The sequence below is a fragment of the Sphaerodactylus townsendi genome, linkage group LG02, assembly GCF_021028975.2.
Source record: "Sphaerodactylus townsendi isolate TG3544 linkage group LG02, MPM_Stown_v2.3, whole genome shotgun sequence".
Lineage (NCBI taxonomy): Eukaryota > Metazoa > Chordata > Lepidosauria > Squamata > Sphaerodactylidae > Sphaerodactylus > Sphaerodactylus townsendi.
In genome coordinates this window covers 84,608,956-84,632,708 of record NC_059426.1, presented here as the reverse complement: position 1 = coordinate 84,632,708, position 23,753 = coordinate 84,608,956, and the positions used below count along the sequence as shown (strand labels likewise).

Genomic DNA, 23,753 nt, shown 5'->3' with positions numbered 1-23,753 from the left:
CTTAACTTTGACCTTAAAAAATGTTAAGGGCATTTATGTTACCAGAGGTTTGCTGATATGCCATGAACAGAATTCTGTGTTAACTCTAGTGGCATAAAATTCTGGGATACAACATTTAAAGTGATCTTACAAACTTGAAGTTTCACCAGGAAGTACAGATTGCTTTGGAATTATTTTTTTGTTTGGATAAAAAAAATTACTTGAACCTTTTATTTCAGGCCATTATTGTCTGATCTCATGATAAAAGATCTTCTGAATCTGTAATATTTAATCAAGTTAATAAAAACAGAAAAAGAAATGACTATAGCAGTTGGGTGCTGTGTGGTTTCCGGGCTGTATGGCCGTGTTCTAGAAGCATTCTCTCCTGACGTTTAGCCTGCATCTGTGGCTGGCATCTTCAGAGGATCATCTTCAGAGGATCATCTTCAGATCCTCTGAAGATGCCAGCCACAGATGCAGGCGAAACGTCAGGAGAGAATGCTGCTAGAACACGGCCATACAGCCCGGAAACCACACAGCACCCAAGTGATTCCGGCCGTGAAAGCCTTCGACAATACATTGACTATAGCAGTGATTCATTTCCACAACGCAAAAGCCCTGGGTAGTTTCCAACCATGCACAAATCTTGAGAGAGCTATAGGGTTGTTTAATGAAGTTTATTAAGCACATTTCTACACCTTGGGGGGAAAGTCATTACTTACGTCGATGTTTGGGAGCAGGAGGAGGAGGAGGATGTACTTGTGCAACTACAGTTTTGGGTGGTTTTGGTGGCTCTTTTTGCACCCAGTCTTCTTCCCACTGCTTTCTGAATTTCTCTTCCTCAGTAGCTATCCTAGAAAAAAGCAAAAGTGTAATTTATTTGGATTGGTTTGAGTTGTTTGACTGACTAGGAGGACTAACATGAGTAGGAAGGTGTATTTATATTTATTTATTTATTAAATATTATATTTCATCTTTCCTCAATGCTTAAGGAAGTTGAAAAATCACAATTAAAAAAATGCAAAATAAAATAAAATTCCAAATAGCTTCTTTCCCCATAAAAGATATCTGTAGTTTATTCTCCTGACAAAATGATTCACTTTGCAGCATCTCTTAAAATGTCTAGAAAATGGCACCCCCACCTACTGAGGAAACCCATTCCATAAAATGAGGGCTAGTAGAAAAGACATGAGGCTCTCGCCGATGCCAGGTGGGCTACCCTAAGTGAGGAACAACTAGCAGGTAGCAATTTGAGGCCCGCAACAGCCGCATAGGGACATATGGGAAGAGATTGTCCTTGAGATATGTAGGTCCTAAACTATGAAGGACTTTAAACATCCTCTAAAACAGCAATCACAAAACACGCAGCATTTTATACAGAAAAAAGAACAAAGGAAAAGACGACTTAACTGTTCAATTTCTTTATGGTATCGTTCTTCTTCCTCAGCAGCCTTCTGTGCCATCTCCAACTTTCGTCTGCAAATAAGGAAACAGCTAGGTGATGCTTAATCAGTACTGCTATACCAATAATTCTGACCATTAAACCAAGATTCAATGAAAAGTTGTATACCAGGCATGCAGTACTTGTGATCTACCAAAGTCAAAGTATAATCACCAGTAATGCAAATCAGCCAAGCAGGAATCTCCTGAACCTCATACTTTTGCTGCTTGCCAAAAAGAGCATTAAAAGGGAGGGAAGGATATTTCAAGCAGTGGGAAGGATGAAATTTCTGCTAGTGGGCCACGATTTGAACTCCTCTCCTATACCATGAGATGTTACAGCTCAGTTAGAAGGGTTTTAAAATGACAATTTCCATCTCCCCTACACTTCACTACAGAAAAAATATGTGCTTGGAGAACTCCAAATTAGTACTGGAGTGTGAAATCAAGAAATGAAGCAAATCAGAATTCCTGGGCATCCTTGAAAAAAGTAACTAGGTGTGATGTGAAGGACAAGAGGTAGTCCTGTCTCAAGAGGAAAAAACAGCCACTCAGCTGAGCTTATGGCAGTGCTGCTCCAAGCATGCACATTCCTTTCAGAAGGGGGAGTGAATGACCCTTTTTGTATGCAGTTAAAAGGGGTTTTTTTTGTTAAAAAGGTATTCTACTGCTGAGAAGTGCCCCCAGAGAAGCCAAGCCATCATTTTGCCTATTTATTCTTTCTGTAAAACTCTAACTGGGGAGGTTGCCTGCCACCTTTGTTTTTTTGTGTATGTATGTGCCATCGAGGGTCTAGTGTCACTTTGCTAGACTCTTTAAATTTTGTGTCAATTTCAGAGATTTATTGCTCCAGTGATAGATCAGCAGTGTCAAAATTAAAAAAAGAAAAAAAGAAAAGTCTTTAAATCTCTCGGAATTGCTGTCGGTTGGATTGAAGAAGGCTGGAATGAGCAAAAAAACTCCTGATAAAAATGAAATGCATGCTGACTTCCTTTGCTTTCCCTGCAAAAGGAGAGGAAAAGTCATACTTTCAGACATTTGGGAAACTATGGAGACTCTCTGTTCTGAAGTATGGTGCATTTGGGAAAGGATGAAATGAGTACATTATGGAGAATCCAGCCCAAAGGAAATGTATGCTCAATGCAAAGGAGACCACAAGTGCACACATGTCCAATGTTGAGGGAAGCTCAGAGGAGTTCAGATCAGCACTCTTATTATACAACATATCCCACAGCAGCGAACCCAAAGCCTTAAATACCTGCTACTTTAAGAACATTTGGTAACTGAAGGGAAAGTTTACAGTTTTAAACAGGGTCCCAAAAATCATAGAAAGCAGTGTGGATCCTTTCAGGTCCCTCACAGTAGGTCTCAGGTTAAAGTCTGACAAACATTTGCAGAGAGTGCTTATAGAACAGTCTAGGATTGGAGATGTTTTATTCATCAAGCTAATTTATTAACATTGATGCAAAAGCCATTGTTGAAAGCTTGTCTAGCAAACTGCCACAAAGGTATAATATTTAAAGATTTTTTCCTATTTAGTATTAATAGCTAATAAGGTATCAGAACATAATGAAGGAGAAAAGATTTCCAGATCTCCCTTGCCTCATCTTCTTTCTCTCCACACTGAACTATCACTGACTGTTTGATACTATACTATTCAAAATTAAGTTTTAACCCTACCATTTATTAAGACACTATACCTAAATACCGTACAAGTTAATGTTGCAGACATTTCCACACTCCAAATTCTCTGACAGAAAACAATTAAGCTTGAAACAGTGGCCAATACAAACATTTAATTTATCAGATCATGTTTATCACAAGCTCTTACAATCTCTCTTTTTCTTGCTGTTCTTTCACAATTTTATTGGTCTCTAGTGCAAGCCGCTTTTGACGCATCAGCTCTTGGCGTTCCATCTCATGCTGGTACTCTTCTCGTTGCTTCTCCTCTTCAGTCATAAACAATTCTCTTCCCTAAAAACCATATTAATTATATTTTACTAGCAAATCATTCCATGAATCCCCATAATGCCAAATGTTCATGGCATTCTTTCCCACACTGAATGTCTGTATAAACACCATACTTTTTCTAAAGGTAAAGTAAAGTTTCCCCTTCAGTCGTGTTCAACCCTGGAGTACCACTGCAAGCAGTGATTTCATAGGCAAGCCGTTTTTGTGAGGTAGTTTGCCATTGCTTTCCCCGGCTATTCTTTACCCCCTAGCTATGAGCTAGGTACTCATTTACCGACCAAGGAATGGATGGATGGCTGAGTTGACCATGCGCCAGCTGCCAGGATATCTGACCCACAGGGGGTTCGAACTCCTGACAGTGTGAGTGGCAGTTCAAGCACTTAACCACTATGCCACGCAGCTCCTTTTCTACTTTTTCTACTTTTTCTACATGATAAACATCACTTTCATCTTGAAATTTATCAACATAGCTATTTTATAGTTTGTATGTTTATGGTTTTCAAAGAAATCTGGTGAATTTTTATATAAAAATATATAACTATCAATTTCATAAATATAATGTACTGATAAAATATCCATAACTGTTACATATAATGTAAAATAGCAATAATAATTTTTAGAGGATTAAAATCCAAATGGCAAATGTTGAAAACATTCCAAGTTTCAAATTTTGGCATATTTAGGGAGGGAGGCTAGAAGCCTGAAGACCGAAATTGTTAACAAAAAGACCAAATGTACATTTCATGTGCCTATTATAATTTGAATGTATGACATGTTTCAGCTTTAAAACAGGAAACTTTTCACTGATTTATGTAACAGACTTGAGGCTCAATCTTGTTGTTTGCAAGACATACACAAAATTTCACTTGCGGTAGCCTCACTTCTATTTTCATGCTACTGCTTGTCTTCACACTGAGTAGTGTGAACAAAGCATTCAGTGATATTATTCTTAGCCAATGATATAAGCAAAGATCCAAATAGAAATTAGGTTATTCAAACTAGTGTTTTTTCTTATTCATTTGAAATAATGTTCGCTGAAAACACGCATGTGGAAAGGCTGGTAAAAGAATTTGCCAGATGAAAATTATTGACAAACATTTACAGGGCGTCAGTACAAGATGAGTTTGGATTTATACCTTGACTTTCTCTCCTGCCTTTCCTCTGTTCTTGAATCTTCTTCCAAGTTGCTCCATAATTATTTTGAAATAAGTAATGAAGCTAAATTCTTGTGCACAGAACTAAGAGGAGAAGGCTGCTGCTGCAGCAGCAGAGGTGAAGCTACCAGGGGACCAGGGGGTGCACATTGCACCAGACACCCCCTTGTGGGGGTGCAAAAATTGCAGGTTCGTGTGTGTGTGTTTTCAATTTTTTAGTGTTTTTCAGTTTTTGGCCTGCAGGGGGTGCAGTTTTTAGGCTAGCAGCACCAAAATTTCAGAGACTTTACGGGAGACTCTCCTGATGATACAACCCAAGTTAGCCGAGGTTTGGCTCAGGGAGTCCAAAGTTATGGACTCCCAAAGGGAGTGCCCTCATTCCCCATGTTTCCAATGGGAGCTAATAGGAGATGGGGGCTATACCTTTGAGGGTCCATAACTTTTGACCCCCTGAACCAAACTTCACCAAACCTAAGTGGTGTCATCAGGAGAGTCTCCTAAAGATACCCTGAAAGTTTGGTGTTGCTAGCTTAACAATTGCACCCCTGACAGCAGGCACCCTCCAAATTTACCCAGATTCTCTTTTTAAATCCACCCCCTTTGGCATGGATTTAATGGGAGTATCTGAGGTCCCCAGTTTAAACATTGAAAGTGATGCTGTTTCAGGGTGGGGGAGAATCCACCCTGAAACAGCATCACTTTCAATGCTGTTTTAACTGGAAACTCCAGATTCTCCCTTTAAGGTGGATTTAAAAGGAGAATCTGGGCTCTCTAATTTAAACACCATTAAAAGTGATGCTGTTTGGGGGGGGGAGTCCAGCATCACAGCGGCTGCCCATGGGGGGGGGGCGCAAAAAGATTTTGTACCGGGCTCTATTTTCCCTAGCTACGCCTCTGGGCTGCAGACAGTTTATAATGGGAAACAAATTAGATTGATGGTGAGAAGTTGCTCAATGCTGTGAAGTCGATCAATGCCCAGACGAAGATCAACACTGAGACGAAGATTGGCACCAAGAAGAGATCAGAAGAGATGGAGTCTGGTGATGAGAGGCAACATCACCTGGCAATCAATGCCGATCAGAACCAGGAGAATGGGGTCTTGAACAATGAGAAGGAGAATGCTGATCAGGACACTGAGCTTTTGAGGAAGATGGAACCAATGGCTTCAAGGGAGAGTGAAGATTGAGAGCTTTTGCCTCAGAAGGCAGAAGAAAAGGAGCCCCTAAATGTTTGCCTTTGAATCCCCTTTGTCAGAGGAGAAGTGTGGGGGTGATTTTGTGCCCCCCATGTGACAAAATGTCCAGCGCCCAGGGTCATCTACCCCCACCCCATGTCCCTGTGGGCGGTACCCCACTGGCCTTAGGCATCAAGGAACTACCTTTTTCCAGTCAGCAAAGACTGGGAGCTAGAGAAAAGATTTTCTTTCATCATGGCAGCAAAAGAAGAGCTGAGAGAAAGGCACTCCTCCCTCTCCCCTCATGTGACTTCGGATGGGAATACTTCCCACCTTCAGCTGTGGGGGGTGGGGAGTGAGTGCCTTCTTTTCAGCTAGAGAAGAAAGGAAGAAAGATTCTATTCTACTGTGACTCGCCTACACACATGCGCAGAACCAGACAAACATGAACAGTTTTTTCACACAGTGTTGTTATGCTGGCCAATGACTGTTTTAATGAATTATACAAGAATAACAACAACTCTTTTTTTCTGAAGTGTTGTGAGGGTTTTTTGGACATGCCCCAAGTAGTTTTTATTTATATTCCAGTTTAATTACATTTTAGTCCATTGAAATATGTCAGATATTCTCTTAAATATATAACATGCACAGTAAACCTCAACCAGGTCAAGGTAAAGATTAGTGAACCATTTATGTCTATTAAAGTTGAAATGCAGATGTCAAGGATTGCTTAAGTGCAATTTTAATTACACTTTCCTGGGAATAAGCCCCAAACAATAAAATCAGTTTTCTGGGTAGACCTGTTTAGACTCCTAAACCCAAGAACACTGAGTTTGACAAAGATCAGAGAAACAAGAGTGAGAGTATAGATGTTTCCCATTCATAGTCGCAACTTTCAATGACTAGTGGAACTCCTCCTAGGACATGTATATTTGGATCAGCATGTATTTCATCCTTTTACTGCTACATACAGTTGCTTTTCAGATTTTTACGGAACTTTTGTTTATTGTTATGAGATTAATACTTACAGCGGCTGTTACAACAGTGACAGTCAGAGTTGGACTGCTTTTCAACACCTTCACAGCCTAAAAAAAAAAAAAGAGGAATCAATTTTATACACAGACATTACAATAGGAATTGTTACAACAGTACTTAGCACTAATGTGATGGCATCTTTTCTTTGGTCAGTGAAGTAAGCTACTGTTCGATTATAAACTTTGAGAATAACATCAATGTAGATAGCCCTATGATGTTAGAAAGCTGTTTTCAATCCCTCTGCTACCATGCTCATTCTCTGTGCCCAGTTATAGTAATACAAGCTGTGGTCAGCCCAGAACTGCTAACTAACGCTACTGAACTAACATTCTTAATGGTTTCAAGATGCCAGGCCAATGGCACAAAGCTGTAATGTTGCAACATATTGTTGCTTTTACTATTCAAACAGCGCAGCTTTCAACTTAACCGTAGGGCCAAACTACAAGTGATGGTAGGGTTTGGGTTCATCCTGTGGCTGCCAATGCCATTTTGAAAGAATAATAGCTCATTAAAAATTGCTAAAAGGCCTTGATCCAGATTAGTTATGTGGCACAGTGACCCTAGCAGCTCTTGTCCTTCCCCACCAACGCCTTTTCAAGGGCAGAAACAGTTCCCAATGGCTGTTTCTACACTTCAAAAGTACAGGGGTGGAGAAAGAACGCCTGCAGACAACATATGCCCAGTTTGAACTACAACCCAGATGGCATGAGTTGTAGTCTGGGCCAAAGTTTTATCATCATGGGTTAAGGTGCCTGAAAGAGAACAGACAGATAAAGCAACCAAATAAAGACATTTATATTTTTCCAGTCTTTAGCTATAAATAAGAAATATTATTTTCAATCCTCTGGTTTATTTTATTGTTAGACTGTTTTAATGTTGCATGCTATTGCATTTATGGATTTTGTATTTGCTTTTACTGATGCTTTCTAATTGCTTTTTGATGTTACTGTGGGACTCTTAAGGAACCTTTTGCTCAAGGAGACCATAAAAATGTCTTTACTTAATTAGTTCATATCATCAGTCATGGTATTCGTCAGTGTATCTTGTAGAATTGGAAGTGGCTCTGCAAGTCTCAGAAGATTATGTCCTTTGTAGTTCCTCAAGACTTAATTTTGTTTCCCATGCTCTGCAATACCTACCTGAGAGTAATCATGGGCCACCAGGCTTAGAAGAAGAGTTTGGATTTATATCCCCTTTTTCTCTCCTGTAAGGAGACTCAAAGAGGCTTACAATCTCCTTTCCCTTCCCCCCCCCCCCAACAACAAACACCCTGTTAGGTGGGTGGGGCTGAGAGAGCTCTGCAGAGCTGTGACTAGTCAAAGGTCACCCAGCTGGCATGAGTTGGAGTGCACAGGCTAATCTAGTTCCCCAGATAAGCCTCCACAGCTCAAGTGGCAGAGTGGGGAATCAAATCCAGTTCTCCAGATTAGAGTGCACCTGCTCTTAACCACTATGCCACTGCTGCTCCTAAGGTTTCCTTTTGGCCCTTCCTTACATCACCCAAAGTCAACCCAAACATTTTAGAAAAACATAATCTTAAAGCTTGCTGTAAGCATGCATAGGCTAACAATCAAATTGTATTCCTACAAATTTTATTCTTCACATTTATGAACAATATGTCATCCAGAGATCTCAGTGGAATATTAATTTTGTTTAAGACTACTAGGATGAGGATAAATTATCCTAATTACCTCTTTGTGATTCACATTTGAAAAGTCCATTCCGTTTACTTCAACAATTTGATCACCAACCTAAGAGTAAGCAAGCAAACAAACAAAAGATATGAGTTGTAATATACTTATTTTGCTTGTTATAATATATTCAATTATTAATCTTCTAATGTTTTGTGTTTCTGCTTGGACTTCTGAGCAATATCACTGTATTTGGTTGATCTAATTATTGAAGGACAACTATCAATATGGATTCAAAATAAAAACTATCCTACAACCAAATGGGCTGGTGTACATTTCTACTCACCTCTAATCCAACTTCCGCAGATAGAGAATGTGGCTTAACATTACTTATAAAAATGCCTGGTTTTTGTGTAGGACCACTGGAAATACTAGAATAAACAACAACAAATTACATTATACAGTATTTAAGAAAAAAATCTTTATTATGATCTTGGCATAACACAAACAGAATGTATTCCCCTTTCAGAATGATGAGCCTGAGGTTGCTTCTACATGAAGGCTTTACTCCATGACACACCCCAACTGCACTATTTTTTGGAGGGGGGATTCTCCACTACATTGATCCACTTTCTTGGTTTTCCTCAGCTCAACTGCTTTGGTTTGACACGATCTTTCTTGAAAGATCACACCCAGAGTAGATTTGAGAAAAGTGACATCTACCATTTTCCCTCTGTCCATGGAATTTTTTGCCAGCTATATTATAAATTGGTAAATATACTGTTATAGTGTTAATATACTATAGCAATACAAGTAGTACCAGTAAATAAACCAGGTAAAAAACTCACTAGTGGCATAGGGGGAAATGCAGGTGTAATGGAATTCTGTACAGAATATCCCAGTGTAGAAGGTTTGTTGCCTTCTATGAAGGCATGCTCTTTTGCAATGACAACCTATATAGATCTGAAGCACAACTGGAACATTTCATCTAAGCTTTCTTGATGTCACTATATCTATATCAATCTGCCAGTACCAATATCCTATCACTATACAAAACATTTGATTACATGTCACATGAAGAGCAATATGACATAAATCCTTTGCCTGAGGTTCATTCCCACTGAATGTGGAGATTAAAAGGCTCAGAGTTGAACTTCCTCAGTTCACTGGAAAAGATGTGAATTTTGTACTGAAGTGATCAAGTCAGTCAGTTTTCAGTAATGATGAGTACTTTGTCCAGTGATTCTGTATAGGTGGCTCACAGTATCACTTCTCTACAGTTGCCTAACTTTCCACATTCAAAAGACTCAAGACAGGCAAATAAAGTCTGTATTTTTTTCTGTTTTCAGCACAGACATCTGCATTAATGTAATTACATTTTGTATGGTCCAGCCAAAAGAGCTAGAAAACCCACAGATTTTAATGAAAAGGTAAAGTAAGCTCTCTAATACTGTTATTAATGGGACTTGAAAATACTAAACTTGGGTTGGATTATCCCCATTACATTTTCCTACAATGGAAAAAAAGAATGAGGAGTAACAAGAGTGAAAATGTTTATTTGTCCACCTGCATCCCATGCCTTTTGTACCAATCAAACTGATGAAAACTTTCTTTTCTCTATGGCTTTTTCCTCCAGATGATGCAAGTCCTGCAACACTGCCTTTGCCTTCCTAAAATGAGAAAAAGAGAGGCTATAAGCAGTTCTGAAGTATTATTGCACATTGGCTAAAAAATAGTATTTTTTGCCCTTCATCATTATCTAAGCAAATGTTTCACAGAACAGCACTAAAAATTAGATCAGTGACCCACTAGCATAGTACTCATTGATTCCATGTTATTCATTTTTGTGTTTCCTGGCACCTACTAGTTTCTCTGAAGCAAGGAAACAATCCTGGGTTTTCTCCAACTTATTGAAGCAGTAGAAGTCTTCAGAAGAGTTTAGGAGGATTAGTTTTGGGTTTGCAGAGAGCTTTCATTTGGAAATTGTTGCCTATAATATGATGTTACTTGGCTTGAATTCCCAACATTTTTTATTGCCCCTCTAGTAGCCATTTTGCAATAGGTACTGTTGCCACAAGTCAGAAGTGACTTAATGGCACTTAACACACACTGTCCTCCATGACAGCCACTTGGTGGTAGTGCCCACTGCTCTTTCTAAAAATTCTGAAAGTACCCACAGGCTCAACAATGTCAAAAAACCCTGCTTTGAACATATTACTAGTCATGACAGGACTGTGATATGACTGTTAGCAGACATCCACATCTTATGTATCTTATATAGACCCTATACACAGATAAGGCAGCATGGTGAAAACACCTTTTATTTGAGTGAAAATAGAGTAAAAGCACATGTCAAATTTAATGATCAGGTACCCAAATTGCATGTAAAAACGTACATCACCAAGAAATGCTTGCTGGCAGTCTTGTGACCTGCTGCAATCACCCTGTGCAACAACTATTCTGAATGTCTGGAGTTTGTGAACCAGTAAACATTCAGGAAGAAATTGATTTAATCAGATTGCATAATTTAATCTCCTTCTTGATTTAATTAACAAATACATCACTATCTCCTGCCCCCTTACCTTGCAACATCTTTAGAGATTTTCCCCTCCCAAAGACATGACTAGAAAGCTCACAAAACTATTATTAAATACAGAATCCAAAGCCCTTGGCTTCTGGCTAGTCTTTCAACCCCCCCACCTTCCCCCAATATTTGGTTCCTGAATAGACACCACTCATGCTTCAGTACCAAGCAATTTTTTTAAACCTTTCCTTTTCCCCCATCCCTTTCTCTTTAATCTACTCTCGGCCTCTTTTTCTCTCTCTCCCCATATCTCCTCAGGTTGGATTTCTTTTTTGCCATCAAGTCACAGCTGACCCTGTAAGATTTTCAAGGCAGGATACATTCAAAGCAGGATACATTCAGAGGCGGTTTGCCATTGCCCACCTCTGCCCCTGGTATTCCTTGGAGGCCTCCCATCCAAATACTTCCCATGATCAAGTGTGAGAGTGCATGACTGGACTAAGATCAGTCAGTTGAGCACTCAGCTGCCAGCCTATGATTGAAACCATCCCCTGCGCTGTGAGTGGCTGGCCACGGCAGATTTAAAAGCTCATTCACCAGCTGCAGAGGAAGGATCATGCACCAAGCCACGAGGGATCCAGCCTTGTAAGATTATGCCTGTGCATTAAGGAGCCCTCACATTCCAGTGGCATACTGAGTGAAGAATTCTTGAATGCTCCTGGAGTTGTGAAGTTGGCTTCTGTCTTATCATGTCAAACGAAGTAGAAACAACAGGTGTGAACAGTAAGCCTGCCCAGCAGCAGGCACCTGTGAAAACACAACAATCCAAGAAGGAGAAAAAGAAGGGGTCTGAGAAGACTGACAAATTCCTCTTGGCTAGATTTCAAGGCAATGATATGAGATACAAGGCCAAATTGATTTGCATTGATGATGTTCTAGAACAGTGGTGGCGAACCTTTGGCACTCCAGATGTTATGGACTACAATTCCCATCAGCCCCTACAATTGGCCATGCTGGCAGGGGCTGATGGGAATTGTAGTCCATAACATCTGGAGTGCCAAAGGTTCGCCACCACTGTTCTAGAAGCAAGAGGAGATAAGATGAGCCAAGATTCAATGATGAAGCATAAGGGAATGGCAATGGCAGTTCGTTCTCAAGCAGAAAATATGGGTGAACATCTCCCTTTCTGGGATTAAGATCATAGATGAGAAGACTGGAATTATTGAGCACGAGCATCCAGTCAACAAAATCTCCTTTATTGCTTGGGATGTGACAGACAGTCATGCCTTTGGATTTGTTTATGGAGGAGAAGGGAAGCATCAATTTTTTGCCATCAAAACAGCACAGCAGGCTGAGCCGTTAGTTGTAGATCTGAAGGATCTATTTCAGGTAATCTATAATATGAAGAAAAAGGAAGAGGAGGACAAGAGAAAGAATGAAGAAGCTAATAAGACAGCAGAGAATGACAGCGATGATTCAACTGATCAAGCTGGCAAAGTAAAGCAGGGTATTGATCAGATGGATCTATTTGGAGACATGTCGACTCCTCCTGACCTAAATACTCCCACAGAGGAGGATAAAGAGGCCCTGTTAGTGGATTTAAATGATGAAATTTAGGCCCCTCCAACTTCTGTCAAAGAGGATGATCTTTTCTTGAATAAAATAGACATCACACCTTCTCTCTCACAGCCAAAACCACCACCATCCTTCTTGCCTGAAAATGCTTCCTCTGCAAATCTCAGCTTTTTTCCCCTACTCCCAACCTTGACTCTTTTCCTGATGATCCTTTCATACAATCTGACCAATTGGCACACCTTGATTCTTTAAAACCTTTCAATCAGAAGATGGCAAGTACAACTTTTAACAGTAGTGTGAATGGTGACGTAGACTACTTTGGGAAACAGTCCGATCAGATTTCCAACTGAACTGGCAAGCAGGACTTACAGGCCAGTCAGTGGGGGCTGGACAGTAAACCAGCTCAGGTAGCAATGAGGACTCCCAACAGGGTGCTGGAGAGAGAACAGAATGGCTTCATTGCCCAATCCCCACCAAACGTATTCACAGAGAGCCCTTTCAAATGATTATCCATGCAAAATGGATTATGGCTGGACTCCGACAGCAGCATCCAGTTGACAGCTCATGACTCGATAACCATTAGTCCGCCTCCACAAAATATCAAGGCAGGAAGAGGAAAGAGGACTGTTAAGAGTCCATCTAATGACTTATTTGGATCAGACTTTTTTGCTCCTAGTGTTCCCACAACAAAGACCTTGACTACTGCTACAGTCCAACCATCACCAGTGCAAACCAGCCCTTTGGACTTCTTCAAATCTAGTGCTCCTGCAGGAGCTCCTATGCCTGGACTAGGTGGCTTGCCTACAGCAACTTCCCCAATGCCAGGATGGGGGTCCTCATCTACTGTCTCCAACCAGCCCATGTTAGTATTTCCTAGACCTGTTCTGAGTGCTCAGCCAGCAAACTTTCCTCAACTTCTCAGATTCGGCACTACTCCACAAGTTCATAGCTGGAATCAGCGGGCATCCCTAGGAGCCCCAACCCAGCCTCCGGCTCCTGATGTCTGGGGTCAGCCGGTGAGTGTTTCTCCTCCAAATGCCTGGCCACAGCCATCCTCCACAGGAAACCCTTTCCAGGCCAGCCTGTTCCCACCTGCACTAGCTACCCAGCCCCCAACGCTGTTGTCTTCCATGTCTTCAGTCAGTCCTCCTCCTTAGCTGCCTCTATATACTGATTCTTTTACCATGATTGCCATCTACCTGAACACTTGTTTTGTATATATACATGTATTTCTTAATCATTCTAGTTAAAGGTACTCCTAAAATTGAAGAAGACTTTCTAAAAGGCCACACAAGGGGCCTCTTCTCGCAGATCAAGAAGACACGAAAACCTTTCATGGCCCGTAAAGAAAACATCAAAGACAAGAATGGAAAGGAACTAATTGACCATCCTAGTATCAAGGAAAGATGGAAAGAATACACAAAAGAGTTATATTCTTGAAGGCAGAAATCCACACCAAGACATGAAATAGGCAACCTGGATTTGGAACCTCCAATCCTGGAGCCAGAAGTTGCTAAGGCGATGAAGCAACTAGCTAAAAACAAAGCACCTGGTATAGACAACATCCCGGAAGAGTTAATACAGCCAGTACCAGTTAAAACCATCATGGCCCTGTGCCAGGCAATATGGGAATCCACTGAGTGGCCTCAGGACTGGAAAAGATCAGTCTTCATCCCTTTACCAAAGAAAAATGATTACCACGTTTGTTCCAATTATCGCACAACAGCCCTCATCCCACATGCAAGTGAGATCCTTCTCAAAATAGTACAAGAAAGGCTAAGACCAATCATTGAAGCCCAACTCCTTGATGTACAGGCAGGCTTTTGATGCGGTCGCGGCACCCACGAACACACTGCAAACTTGCGATGGATCATGGAGAAAGTTTGAGAATACCAGAAGAACATCTACATGTGCTTCATTGATTACTGCAAGGCTTTTGACTGTGTTGAGCATGATAAGCTTTGGCAAGCCCTGCAAGAGCTAGGTGTGTCGCCACATCCAATCAAGCTAATGCAGTCGCTCTACACCAACCAGGAAGCCACAGTGAGAATGGCACATGGAGACACAGATTGGTTCCAAATCGGCAAAGGTGTCAGGGCTGTATTCTCTCACCCTTCTTTTTCAACCTCTATGCCGAAGTGATCATGCGAAAATTGGAGCTAGAAGACTCAAAAACAGGAGTGAAAATTGGTGGCAGAAACATCACCAATCTTCCTTATGCAGATGACACAACACTGCTTGCAGAGACCAAGAACTATCTGAGACAGTTGATAGTGAAGATCAAAGCTGAATGGGTCTCCATCTCAATGTGAAGAAGACAAACATCATGATGACAGCTAGTATAGATTGGGCCAAAATTAGCATTGACAATGAGGTCTTTGAGTGCGTCCAATACTTCATCTTTCTGGGCTCAAAAATTGACTGTAATGGAGAAGTAATCTGAGATAAAGCGGAGAATAGCATTAGGACGAAGTGTAATGCTCAGCATGGATAAAATTTGGAAAAGCAGAAACATCATCATCAAAACAAAGCACAGGCTAGTCCAAGATATTATCTTCTCCATAGCCATGTATGGGTGAGAAAGCTGGACTACAAAGAAAGCTGACAGAAGAATAATAGAAGCGTTTGAGTTGTGGTGTTGGCGAAAGCTACTGTGCATACCATGGACAGCTAGGATGACAAACGCAGAAGTCTTGAGCTGCATAAAACCAGATACATCTCTAGAAGGGTAAATAACCAGGCTCAGACTTACATACTTTGGTCATGTGATGCGATCAAATTCGCTAGAAAAATCTATGATGCTCGGACTTGTCAGTGGCGGGAGAAGACCTGGATGCCAAAGAATATGATGGCCAGATACCATAAAAGCTGATACAGGCATGAACATCAACCAGCTAAAGGAAGCATTGCTTAATCAAAAAATGTGGAAAGAGCTTGCATATTGGGTCGCCAAGGTTTGAGAATGACTGAATGGATAACATCATCATTATAATCAAAATTGAACAGGATACTAATGGCAAGATTTTGATATGTGAGGTTCTTGAATGCCACTGCCAGTCACTGACTGTACTTGATTTATTTTTGAAACGTACAGAAGTGTCAATATTAAGCCAGATAATTAGCTCAGTATCATTCATTCTGATGGGCAGTGGTTATTCAGGAACTCAGGCAAAACTGTGTCTCTCAACACCTTGTACTTGAATTCTTTTAACTTGAGATGATAGGGGCTGAAACTGGAACCCGCGGCATGCAAATCACATGCTATTACACAAAGCTACAGCTCCTCCCCTCTGAAGTAGGCTAGTGACTGCTTCCAAGTCATTCACACAGCAATCCTAAGCAGAGTTACAGCCTTTTGAGCCCACTAACTTCAATAGATAGTCACAATACAGCTTCATGGCTGAGTGATGATTTAAATCCAGATTTGGTCCAGTTCCTAAGCCACTACATCATGCTGGGTAAATTGTGAATTACTGGTCAGACTCAGGATAAGACAACTAATTATTTCAAAGTGCATAACATTTGTTCTATTTTGCATTCTCAACATAAAGCCGATTCATTAATACAGTGCTCAGTATGCTATAGTGAAAAAGTAAATGCATTGCAGTCTTCTTAAAATCTTTTAAAAAGACATTTTAATCCAAGAAAATGTATTTTCTCAAATTGCATGGGTACCTTACCCCAGGATTTGACACAAACTGGTCTACAAACTGCCATTTCAGAAGCTCATCAGGAGAGCTAGTGGAAAATAAAAATGATTACATACACAGTGTGGAAAACTGTAGGAAGAAATATACTATTGTTAGTTTTATACCCCAGATCCAAGTGCTTTGGCTTGTAAAGTGAAACTGACTGTGGAATAACCTATATTTTTTATTTGGCCATGGCTTATATCCTACTACTCCATCCAGCAAAGCTTGAAGGAGTCTTCTTCAAGGGGAAGAGCAACATCTGTCATAGGAAGGCTAGAAACATGTGATTACATGTAAAGTGTGGGAAAATACAAATTAATATGGTGCCACAAATGCAGACTGAAGTTAGTTAGATCTTGACTGATAGGGAGATCACAGTGTTTGTACTACTTTCCAACAAGTTGGTCAGGTTGCAGCCTAGAACTGTAGGATTTTGGTCACAAAACATTTTAATAAAAACATTTTAGGAGACTGATTTTTTAAAAAACAACAATCTAACACAGAATTATATAGGAAGATGTCATTGTTGTTGTATACCGCCCGGAGACCCCTCGGGGCAGTATAAAAGTCTAAATAATAAATAAAAAAAATAAAAATTGTCAGATTCCAAACCAAATCAATAAACAAAGCTGAAATATAACCTTGCCAATATAAAATAGTCACAAGCAAGACTATTTTCTGTTAGTTATCCAAGCTATATCTTCAATAACCACAAAAACGTATTGCTTGCAAAGTATGCAGACTCCAGTCAGTAGAGACTTCAAAATGTTCCAAAAGATGCAGTGATAGATGTCACATGCTTTCAGACAAAAGACATACCTTTTGACAGGTATCATGCCGACATCTGCATTGAAAAAAAAACCAGTTAATATAACTGACTGATGGTTTTAATTAAACACCACTGAAGTAACTGTGATGAAATAGCATAAACATTACTTGGTGTTCCACCCTGTGGATCAATCCCACCCTACCACTGAGACCCTTTCTGCACATGCAGAATAATGTACTTTCAATCCTCTGTTACAATCATTTGCAAGTGAATTCTGCTATTCTGTATAGTAAAATCCAGCGGCAAAGTGCATTGAAAATGGATTGAAAGTGAATTATCCTGCATGTGCGAAAGAGGCCTGAATGATGCACTTTGCTTGCTAAGCAGCCTCTCTTCCCACTGAGCAACATTACTTCTTCTCACAATCTCTATCTCACCCTGTCTGTCAGCCAGTTCTCAAATCCCTCTCCATTTTCAACCCTTTTGGTGCCCCTTCCAAGGAAGGAAATTATTCCCAGTGTTTAATCATTATTAAGAATTCATTCCCTAGCTTTCAAAAGAAAAGAGGAAAAAACATGCAATATATCTCTTGCCGACTGTGCCCCTCTCTTTCCAAGCTTTGTCCTGGGACCTGCGGCAACCCAGCAGAGCAATTACCTGCTTACATGTCTATCAGAACAAGCCTCCTTCCCTCCATGAAACCCAGAGGTCACTGACACTGTATTATAGATTAATTATGCCCAGAAATAAACTGGTAGACAGAACAAGACTAGAATTATATGTTCTCTATGACCCACTCCACTCAACATCCTGTACCAACTGAAGTTTCTGAACACTTTTCCCAAGCATGCATCTCAGGGGTCAGATATTCTCCACCCAGGAAAAGCCACAGTTGGCTAACCAGTCAAAGCTGATAAAAGTCCCTTCTGGCCACAACTGCCACCTACTTATCCAGCAGTAGATCTGTGCTGAGACTGCACACCTGTTTCTTCAAGGAGAAGGCAATCCCATCCAGAATAGGTTACACCTGAAATCCTGGACCAGACCTTCTGCTCACCAGTAGAACTTCCGTCTTGCTATGTCTGATCTGTTTTGGCCCAGCATTGTGATAAATTGCAAAATCGTGTTCTACTCACATCTCACTTTGATGGACACAATTTTCTTTGTACGAATAAGATTAATAACTTCTTCATGAGTACAAGAAGAAATAGAGTATCCATTTATTCGAACTATCTCATCTCCAACCTAAGCAAACAAAACAAAACAGGAAAAAATTAAATGCCTTGTACAACTTAGCAGGTGGGCATCAAAGAGCTTGCAGTCTGATTGCAGCCCCTTAATCACATCAAAGCAATTTACATATATATGCTATCTTCACTCCTGCTGAGAAATAAACTATTGTCTTGCCCTAGCAAACTTACCGGCAAGTAATATTTCTCCCAGCTTGTTTTTACTATTGAATTGGAGGCTTCTGTTGCAGGAAGGAATATTAAAGGTGCTGGAATAGTATGGTGTACCTTTTTCTAGGAAAACATAAGACAGCACCCAAGATAGGGTTCTACATGAACCCTGTGTAAATACATCCTGGTAATATGGACTTGGTTTTTAGAACAATGTTTTTACATGGAAGTTTACTAAAATAGTAGGGGGCATTATATTACTTTTCTAATTATTATCCACAATGAAAAGTCAATATATGGGAGTCTCAACTGGACAGCAAAACAAAATATGCCACTTGCAAGATGGTAGAGATTTGACAATGAATCCTACGCTATGTATTTTTTTCATTTCAAAGAAATTGGTTATTCTTACACACCAAGAATGTCTTATACAGCACTGACATCCATTTCTTACCACTAGAATTGGGCCTCTGCTTGGTGGTTATTTCTACATTTTACCTGCTCCAGACCCCTTCTATTGGCTCCCATTCCCCACTACATGCCTATCAGATAACTTTTTCTTCCTAATTGGTAAAACTCTAAGTAAGGGAGTAAGGGAGTTGGCAGCCATGGGGAAAGAGCAAGAACTGGGAAAGATTTATTTATTTTTATTTATTTATTATTTAAATTTTTTTTATACCGCCCCATCCTCAGGGGCTCTTACAATTTCCTCTTCACATGATAGGCACCTTAGCTCTGCTGCAGTCTTTCCAAAAACATCATTGTAATACAGATCTAGGAAAGATCGCAGCAAAGCCTGGAAAAAGCCAAAAGGTGTATGGAGGTACCAAAATGCTATGTGGATAGGGAAAACACTTCACATTAGCACTCAAGATGGACCAAAATAATGCACCTTCAAAAAAATCAGTCTACTAATAACGTATAGCGGAACAAAAACGTCTCCTTGTAACAAAGCACTCCAAAAGCTTTTTTAAAACATAATTTCAATACATAAGCATCATATATATTATTTTTTCTTTTTAAAATTTAACTTTTTATTTTTTATTTAACGTGTTATTACAGTATTGTTTTAAAAAAGGGCTATATAAGCCAACAAAAGAAAAAGTATACATTTGTGCGAGATTGACCTCACCTTTGTCATGTCTTAAACAGAAGTAGATATACAACATTACATCTGTCCACAAGTGAAAGCAGTCTTAAACAACATATATTATTACTTATACCTAGTTTCCCTAGAGCAGGGGTCTGCAACCTGTGGCTCTCCAGATGTTCATGGACTACAATTCCCATCAGCCCCTGCCAGCATGGCCAACTGCTCTAGGGAAACAAGTCTCCCATCTTTGTAACTCAATGTTTTTTCCCAAATTCTTTCCCCATTTTATCATATTGCTTTTAACAAATTACGTTTCCATTTTGAAGTTTAATACCAGTTTATACATTTTGCTAATAATTTTTGTTTGGTGTGTAAAGTATATTAAATCTAAGTCAGTATTGGATGTCATAGCCCCCCCCCCCTTGTTTTTCATCTTCTATGAAATTGTTTCTGAGCTGGAGGTATGTATACTAATGGCATTTTCCATTATCTATCAAGATTTCCTCTCTTTGCTTGAAACTAAATTCGGCACCTGTTTTAGTCAGTACTCAATAAGTCAGCCAGTTTTTCTCTTCATTTTTATCTCTCATTTTTAACATTTCCATTCTGGAAATCCACAATGGGGTTTTAGGGTATGTGGGACAGGAGAATATGCCTGAAAATTGTATTTGATATTAAAGTATATAAGGGGCCTATACAACCAATATAATTTAAATCAAGATGGTTCTCTGTCTATAGCCAGCAGCCAGGAAGCTGCAAGCAGGGAAAGACTGCTAAAACAAAGGTATGCCGATACAACTTGGTACAGGGTCAGAGGTGACAGCAGCTTCTTAGAAGAAAGGAGAGATAAGGGATTAAGAAATGGATTTTGTATCTTCTAAAAATTATAACTTCAGCTCAGATGTATTATTAATCCAGTAGCATGTATTTCATGTTTAAAACCTACAGAAGTTAGATAGATGGGCTATGTGACGAAACACGTGTATTAAGCAGAAATGGAGAAGGTCAGAGGTCAAAGGAGACATGGATGTTATAAGATCATTGCAATCATGTTTTTATTTTTTAATGAACACTGAAATGATATTGAAATACATGAAAAGTATTTGCATGAGATGTGGTTTAGCATAATCACAAAACATAATGATTGTTATAATAATTTTGAAAGTTTTTCTGTTGAATAAGCTGTATGTGTGTGTGAGAAAGAGACCCACCCAGGACATGCTTTAACAATACTTTCTCTGGACAATGTTCCCACCAGATCTTAGCTGATGTTGTAATTCTTGCACAAATTCCAGTGGATCGTCTAGGTCACTGAGCCGTGTCTCTGCACTCAGTCTGGTCAATCTTTTTGCAGCAGCTGAGGACATGAGCTACAGTTTCCTCATCTTCTTTGCACAATCTGCATTTTGCATCATCCGAGGATTTTTCGATTCTGGCCTTGATCAAATTTGTCCTTATGGCTTGCTCTTGAGTGGCTAAAATCAGGGATTCCGTTTCCTTTTTTAGACTCCCAGTTGTTAACCACAGCCAGGTCTTTTTGTTGTCCACCTTATCCTTGATCTTCTCCAGAAATTGGCCACGCAGAGCTTTGTTGTGCCTGCTTTTGGTCCTCATTTTTTCTGTATTCTCATTTGGTTTTCTGGGTCTTCAGCAAATGTCTGTTCTTCTCCTCAATCAATGCTTGTTCTTGACTTTTATTCACATAAACGGCTAGAGAATGTTTCTCCCCTGTTTGCTGTACTTGCAGTAAGCCTCTGCCACCAGATCTCCAGGGAAGGTATAATCTATCAGTATCACTCCATGGGTGTAAGGCATGCTACACTGTCATAAGCTTCCAAGTTTTTCTATCCAATGCATCCAACTCAGCCGGTGTCCAGTTGATGATTCCTGCAGTGTACCTGATGACGGGTATGGCCCAAGTATTGATAGCCTTGATGGTATTCCCGCTGTTTAATTTAGATTTCAAAATTTTCCTGATTCTCTGGATGTATTCACTGCTGACCACAGTCTTGACTTGCCCATGCTTGATGTTATCCAGCTGTAAAATGCCCAGGTATTTATAAGCTGCCTCATGGTTGAACTTGATGAGTTGGCCATCAGGCATTTCTATGCCATCACTCTCAGTGATCTTGTCCCTCTTTATTGCCATAGTGGCACCAGGGGTGTATTTACCTAGGGGACATGAGGTACCCTATGTCCCCGGGCGCCCCCCAGTGGAGGGCGGAAAAATTTCAGGTTCATTTGTGTGTTTTCTGTATTTTTTAGTGTTTTTCTAGTTTTTGGCCAGCAGGGGGTGCAGTTTTTAGGCTCGCAGCACCAAATTTTCACAGATTTTTCAGTAGACCCTCCTGTTGATACAACCCAAGTTAGATGAGGTTTGGTTCAGGGAGTCCAAAGTTATAGACTCCCAAAAGGGGTGCCCCATCCCCCATTGTTTCCAATGGGAGCTAATAGGACCGTGGTGGCGAACCTTTGGCACTCCAGATGTTATGGACTACAATTCCCATCAGCCCCTGCCAGCATGGTCAATAGGCCATGCTGGCAGGGGCTGATGGGAATTGTAGTCCATCATCTGGAGTGCCAAAGGTTCGCCACCACTGTAATAGGAGATGCGGGCTGCACCTTTGAGGGTCCATAACTTTAGTCCCCCTGAACCAAACTTCACCAAACCTGGGTGGTATGTTCCTAGTGTTCTACACATACACTTAGCAGGAGGCTATACGCCTGCTTGTATCAATGTGTTGAACATGATGTTATGACTGAAGAACTGACTGGATGATTGAAAAGAACTAAAATAAATTATCTGATCTTTAAATGTTTCCTTCACTTTTACATTTTCAAAAAGGAACTTCATTTTACCAACGGAAGTATAAACAGCAGAATCAAGTTGGTTTCACATTTTTGCTTTTTTCCTCTTTCCTTTCACTCTGCTATTCATAATAATCTGAAGCCCTTTTCAGTCGATAGAATCCTCAAAGGCATGAGAGCAAATGAAAGAACTAAACGCTCTCCATTGAGAAAAAAATTGAAAAATCACAGGAAAAAGAGGTCAACTCCACAAATGTTTCAGTCACATATTATACAAATACACACTCACAGTTTTAGTGGCACAGAAACAACATTTCTCATGGTTCAAAGAAATGAATCAGGATGGTATAGAAAAGAGAGAGACAGAAACTGATATTATGATAGAAGATCATTATGCCTTTTCTCAGACCACTTTTTCCAGCTTAGAAAATGTGTGGAGATTTAGTGAAATAATGCAGATGGATGAAATTTCAGAAGCTGTTGGCTTTATCATGAGACAGCAATTTGGAACAATGAACTGCCTGTCAACTCCCCTTATTCACTTGGTTTTAAACAGTGTCTCATACAGACTGTTATGAAGGTATCTCAGCCTGATCCTTAACATCACAGATTAACATTTGCTGCAAACTGCTACTATTAGTTTTATACAAATAGATATACTCTAGCTTTTACAAAGTGGTGTTAGGAATATACACTTTTTTTTGTTTAAATATGCTTCCTGCCTATGTCCACGGAGGGTGAATAGTTCCCTAGCCTATGAATATGATTTAACTCATGATCTCACATTTTCCGAACAATTCAGATTTGAATGAATGGGAAAAGCTACTATAAAGAACTTCTCATGAGATATTTTGTATTAAACATATCTGGTACTGAATACCTAAACAAAAAGTGTGCATAGTATGTTCATGAGTATATAAATTGTTGCCTGGTCCCAATATTTTACTGGTAGCTATTCTGGTGCATTCCAGATGAAGAAGCCACGGTGTATATAAGTGAGTGCTCTACAAAATGAATTCCCCATTTCCATTATGCACTGAGCAAGTACAGTAATCTCTATGACTAAAGGCCTTCCTGTGATCTTTATCACCACAAAGGGATCTTTCTCGGCCATCTCTTTTAGAGCCTGGTGCTGTCATGTCACTGTTTCATGTCTGGGCCTTAGTGCCCCAGGGGGCTTGACCAGATCTTGCTACATATAATCTCGGTATTCTTTCTTGAAAGGGATCTCAAGACAGAAAGGGCTCATTTCAAGGGTGCAGTTTTTGTGGAGGTTATTTTGCTTTGCTACCTTTAGTTCTTCTCAGTACTTCAGTTATTCATTTTCTCTTCCTCTATATTCTTTTATAGCTGCACTGGAATCATTTGTTAACCCAAACCTATTAAGTGCCTTTGAGGGGCTTCAAGGCCAAGACTGCACTAGGCAGAATGACTGCATCAGATGGAGCTTCCAACAGCTTCAAACTGGGTTTCTGAGCAAGTTGTTTGCATTTCTTCCCATTTTTTGC

General features: G+C 40.0%; 1 protein-coding gene and 1 pseudogene across 3 annotated transcripts in view; one reads left to right on the top strand and one right to left on the bottom strand.

Annotated features, from left to right (window-relative positions):
- USH1C (USH1 protein network component harmonin) overlaps positions 1 to 23,753 on the bottom strand; it is a 75,789-nt gene that overhangs the window by 34,973 nt on the left and 17,063 nt on the right. For all 3 annotated transcript variants that reach the window (XM_048485341.1, XM_048485342.1, XM_048485343.1), the window contains exons 5-14: positions 18,081 to 18,189; positions 16,995 to 17,019; positions 16,164 to 16,221; positions 9,951 to 10,054; positions 8,731 to 8,815; positions 8,445 to 8,504; positions 6,747 to 6,803; positions 3,251 to 3,393; positions 1,390 to 1,455; positions 702 to 832 (exon numbers count right to left, since the gene is read on the bottom strand). In XM_048485341.1, the coding sequence (XP_048341298.1) occupies positions 702 to 832; positions 1,390 to 1,455; positions 3,251 to 3,393; positions 6,747 to 6,803; positions 8,445 to 8,504; positions 8,731 to 8,815; positions 9,951 to 10,054; positions 16,164 to 16,221; positions 16,995 to 17,019; positions 18,081 to 18,189 (838 nt within the window). The remainder of the gene's footprint in view (positions 1 to 701; positions 833 to 1,389; positions 1,456 to 3,250; positions 3,394 to 6,746; positions 6,804 to 8,444; positions 8,505 to 8,730; positions 8,816 to 9,950; positions 10,055 to 16,163; positions 16,222 to 16,994; positions 17,020 to 18,080; positions 18,190 to 23,753) is intronic.
- LOC125425815 lies at positions 11,658 to 13,923 on the top strand (annotated as a pseudogene).